Consider the following 4,651-nt stretch of genomic DNA (forward strand, 5'->3'; position numbering starts at 1 on the left):
AGTTGAAAATCAAATCAATAGGAAAAAATTGCAGAAAATTCAAAAATGGCTTGGCCAGCTGATTTGAAAAATGTTCCGGAGGGCTTGGCAGCGAAAGGGTTAAAAGGGCCTTGGTCCTTTTGGTTTCTTCAATCTCATAACCCTCAAGTGGTTTTTTTGCAGGAAACCCACCTGTTGGGAAGTAAGGTTTTGGCATTGCAGAGGAGGTGAATAGGGAGAGCTTTTCATGCCACCTACTCCTCTTATGCAAGAGGGGTGACTATTTTGCTGCACAATAATTGTCCATGTGTAATTAACCATGTGATAACTGACCCTGAGGGTAGATATGTGGTAGTGCTGCTGGAACACCAGTCGCAGTCCTTTGCATTGGTAAATGTGTATATTCCACCCCCGTTCTAGGGAACGGTGCTGTATGCAATTTTAGAGAAATTGGCCCCTTACTCCCCCTCCCGGATACTGGTGGCGGGGGACTTCAACAACATACTTGATTATTCCTTAGATGCGTCCAACCCCCACAGGACGGTTAATACCTCATTGAGGGACTGGGCGGAGACAGCGGGCCTCACCGAGATTTGGCGCTGGAAGCATCCGAATGCCAAAGCATATTCCTACATATCGCATGTTTCCGGTTCTTCTTCTTGGTTAGACCTGGCGTTCGCGAATGACGCACTACTGGCCCAGGTCCTAGACTCCACATATCTGCCCGGGGGACTCTCCGACCACTTGCCGCTTTCTGTCCGTCTTTTGGGTAATAGAGGAAGACAGCCGCACTCGTGGCGGCTGTCACAGGACTGGCTGTCTAATGATACGGTGGGAGCATCGCTGAGGCCTCGCCTGTCTACCCTTCTGGTCCATAAATCAAAATACAGCTGCTGAGTTTGTTGTTTGGGATGCATTTAAGGCCACCACTAGAGGGGAATACATATCTGTGATTTAAGCACGCTAAGTCGGTTGCTCAGTTCGACCTCTCTCACCTTCAAGCTAGGGAGGCCGACTCCGCGGCTGCTCATGCGATGGCTCCGTCCCCGGACACGCTTCAGGAATTGCTAGGGGTCCGCAGAGAGCTTTTACTCCACCATGAATCTGTAACCCAGGTGATCATTAATAGGCAGAGGGAGGCACTGTACGAGAAGGGTGACAAAAATGGGAAACTTCTGGCGATGCTAGTAGCAGATCAGAGGGCCCAGACCGTGATCCCCTGTATCCGAACCTCAGATGGTTCATTGAAAACTGATCTGGGTGATGTCCTCCAAGAGTTTGTCACCTTCTACGAGACCCTATACAAAGAGCTGCCCGAGTATGATGTCGCTCTCCTGGATACACTTTTAGGCTCGGTAGACATGCCACAGCTGAGCCAGCCTGACCGAGAGTTTTTGGAGGGTGCCTTCACGGAGCGAGAGGTCATGGGGGCTATAGGTTCCTTCCCTAACAACAAATCTCCGGGCCCATATGGGTTTCCGGCGGAATGGTACAATTGATACCCTGAAGATATAGTGCCCAGAATACTGAGTTTATACGAGGCCTGTTGGAGTGCAGAGATCCTCCCTCCGTCCATGTATGACGGGCACCTAGTTCTACTGGCCAAACCAAATAAGGACCCACTTTTATGCTGGAACAGTTACCCTCACTCGGAGACAGTGGGGGTCAGCTTTCCGGCGCTGCGGGGTCGTTGCTGTCTGGGTGTAGTGACGGAGCTGTGATAGGTAGTGGCCATTCCGAATGGCAGCTCAAACTATCATATTTTCAACTAGCACAAAAATACAACTAGCTAATTTTATCATAAAATATGTTGCGATAAAGCCTATTTAAAGCCCAAATATTTTCTTTGCAATAAGTTTTTATTGAGCACATTTTCATATAAAGTACAAACATAAAGGAATGAGGAGAACAAACCCACATCAAAAGTAACCCACGATCCGCATCTCCCATCACAACGAACACACAAATTAGGGACAATTCACTGCTATGCAATTATCCCCCTGATGCATTCTCTATGAAATTTGGTATAACCTAAGGGTGTACCGACATTACATTTTTAGCCTGAAATTTCAACATTTTACTGTATTGTCCAGGTATTTTTTATTTTTTTTTCTGCAGCCCCAGCACTCAATAAACAGGAAGCCTCTGTACTGAGCTGCTTCCTGTTCATTCATAAAGTGAGCAGATAGTTAATATTTACCATTTCCCCATTCATAATGTCCTCCGTTATTTACAAACAGAGTGATCAGCATTGATCACTCTGTGTTTACGCAATGCAGCAAAGGATTGGTAACATGTTTACCGATCCTGAAGCCTCGCCCCCTCCTGCCGTATCATTCTGCCCCGCTTGGCTCCTGACCGCTTTCTCCTCCTCCCGCTGGGAGCCAGCAGCTGAATCAGCTCTGTGTCGGCAGAGGGGACACAGACCAAAGCTTGCAGCCGACGCCGAGTGGGGAGGTGCTGGAGATGCATTGCATTTTCTGGCTGTTTTTGTTTTTTTGGTACTATCTGCATTTTGCCCATAGTACCTTTTTGGGGGGGGCTGAAATATTTGTGGCATCACTAGTGTAAACCTGTCAAAAATATGTCAACATTGTTGTGCATTTATGATGCATGTGCACCGCACTTTGTATGTAGGGATGCACCGATACCGGTTTTTCGGTATAGAATATCGATATAGTAAGTCTCTTTAACCACTTGATGACATTACTCCATTAACTCCCCTTCCTGTCCTGGCCATTTTTCAGTATTTAGAGCTGCAGTAGTTTGGCATTTACTTAGTCATACAACGCTGTACTGAAATTAATTTTATATCATTTTTGGGGACAAATAGAGCTTTATTTTGGTGGTATTTAATCACCACTGGGGTTTTTATTTTTTGCTATGTAACAAAAAAGTACCGTAAGTTTTGGAAAAAAAAAAAATCTGTTTCCCTTTTTAAATGTTATCGGCCCAATTTTTTTGGTTAAATATTAAAGATGGGGTCGCGTCGGGTAAATTGACACCAAACATGTCAAACATTAAAATTGCACACGACCACACCCAAAATTGGTCCTAGACGACAATTTTAAAAGCTTTTACCACTCATCAGTTTAGGGTTATCATGATTAATGGCCCTAAAATTATTACTCTTACTCCGATGTTCGCGGTGATAAGTAACATGTGCGACACAACAGGCACACCCGCACCTAATACAATTGATTTGGTGTCTCTACAGACGCTGTGATGCTTGTATGTAAACAGCTATCACTAGCTGTTTACATTTTTGACCATTTTCCTGTGTGTGTGTTGGGCGTCGCGCACGAGTGCGGGCGGGGAGGGACATTTTAAGACTCCTACCCGCATCTACAAGGCTCTTGTCTGGCCGTTTAGGTACGGGGTGGTTATCGGGCAGCATGTAATTGACAATTCTGATTAGCCGGGAAGCCATCACTAGGTGACGAGAAAGCATGGAGGCGGATTTCTGGCCAATCAGGAAGCTGGGAGTCGAGTACTTTCCCAAATACTCGGTATCAATACATCCCTAGACATTAGACATGCATACATCTTCATTCTTTTCCATCATTTTCAATACATTAAAGAAAAACACATAAATGTGAATCTAGGCTTTAGACTGTTTTTTGTATCTCCTCTGCTGTTACTTGTCCTTTTTTAATAACAACTATTCAATTTTGTTTTTTTGTTTTTTCCAGTGTGTTCAGTGGGTGGATGAAGCAAAACTTAACCAAATGCGGCGGGAGGGAATCCGGTATGCACGCATTCAGTTATGTGACAACGACATCTATTTCATCCCTCGCAATGTCATTCACCAATTCAAAACCGTATCAGCGGTGTGCAGTTTGGCATGGCACATAAGGCTGAAGCAGTACAGCAACAATAAAGAAGAGGGACAGCCTGTAGAAACAGGCCGCAACTCCATTGTTACTCCTCCAGAAACTCAGTCCACCAATATAAAAATAGAGCCAGAGGAGACTCCCCTCTCCATAACAACACAAGGACCTTTTGTAGCACCAACTCCTTCCACACAAACACAAAGCCTTCACACTCACCAGTCAGATTTGTAGCTATGATATTGGGAAAATTTAATTTTGTATTCTATTTTCTTTCTTAAGCCTATTTTTTAAATTTTGATGTGAAGTTATAGTTTTATAACGTACTGACTTCATTCCTGTAATTTCCAAATACCAATTTCATAACCTTCTATGAGAGCTGCAGTGAACCACAACCCGAAGCAGCTCGATGTCAAGAAGCAATGTTACCTTTGTAAAGGTCTTTCAATCTCATGAACCTTTTAAAAGGTTTGGGGGTTAAATAAGAAGCACTTTTACCTATCATCATTTGTTAATGTGGCTATATCACTTTCATAACAACCTGGATGTACATGGTTTCTTTCCAAATCTGCAGTGAGTCTGAATTCATGACTTGTAGGAAGATGGACTATTGATTGAGCACTTGTTTCCTTTGTGTGGGGGTTTTTGTTTGTAAATGGCACAACTCATTTGAATTTCCATGAACTATCGGATCTAATTTTGTACACCTGCTAGGTCCACCAGACTGCTTTACAGCGTTACAGGCTGTGTGTATAGGTTTATTTTTATGCAGATTTAATTTGGTACTATAGTTCCAGACATATGTAAGTATCTCTCTCCCCCCCTCCCCCCCCCCCTTTTTT

The 4,651-nt window shown here is 44.1% G+C and overlaps 1 protein-coding gene across 1 annotated transcript in view; it reads left to right on the plus strand.

Annotated features, from left to right (window-relative positions):
* Positions 1–4,183, plus strand: part of RSBN1 (round spermatid basic protein 1) — a 54,004-nt gene extending 49,821 nt beyond the window's left edge. The window contains exon 7 of the mRNA XM_018569805.1: positions 3,672–4,183. Coding sequence (XP_018425307.1) covers positions 3,672–4,043 — 372 coding nt within the window. The 3' untranslated portion in view covers positions 4,044–4,183. The remainder of the gene's footprint in view (positions 1–3,671) is intronic.
* The last annotated feature ends 468 nt before the right edge of the window (positions 4,184–4,651 follow it).

The sequence above is a fragment of the Nanorana parkeri genome, unplaced genomic scaffold, assembly GCF_000935625.1.
Source record: "Nanorana parkeri isolate BGI_ZX_2015 unplaced genomic scaffold, ASM93562v1 scaffold1401, whole genome shotgun sequence".
Taxonomy (NCBI): domain Eukaryota; kingdom Metazoa; phylum Chordata; class Amphibia; order Anura; family Dicroglossidae; genus Nanorana; species Nanorana parkeri.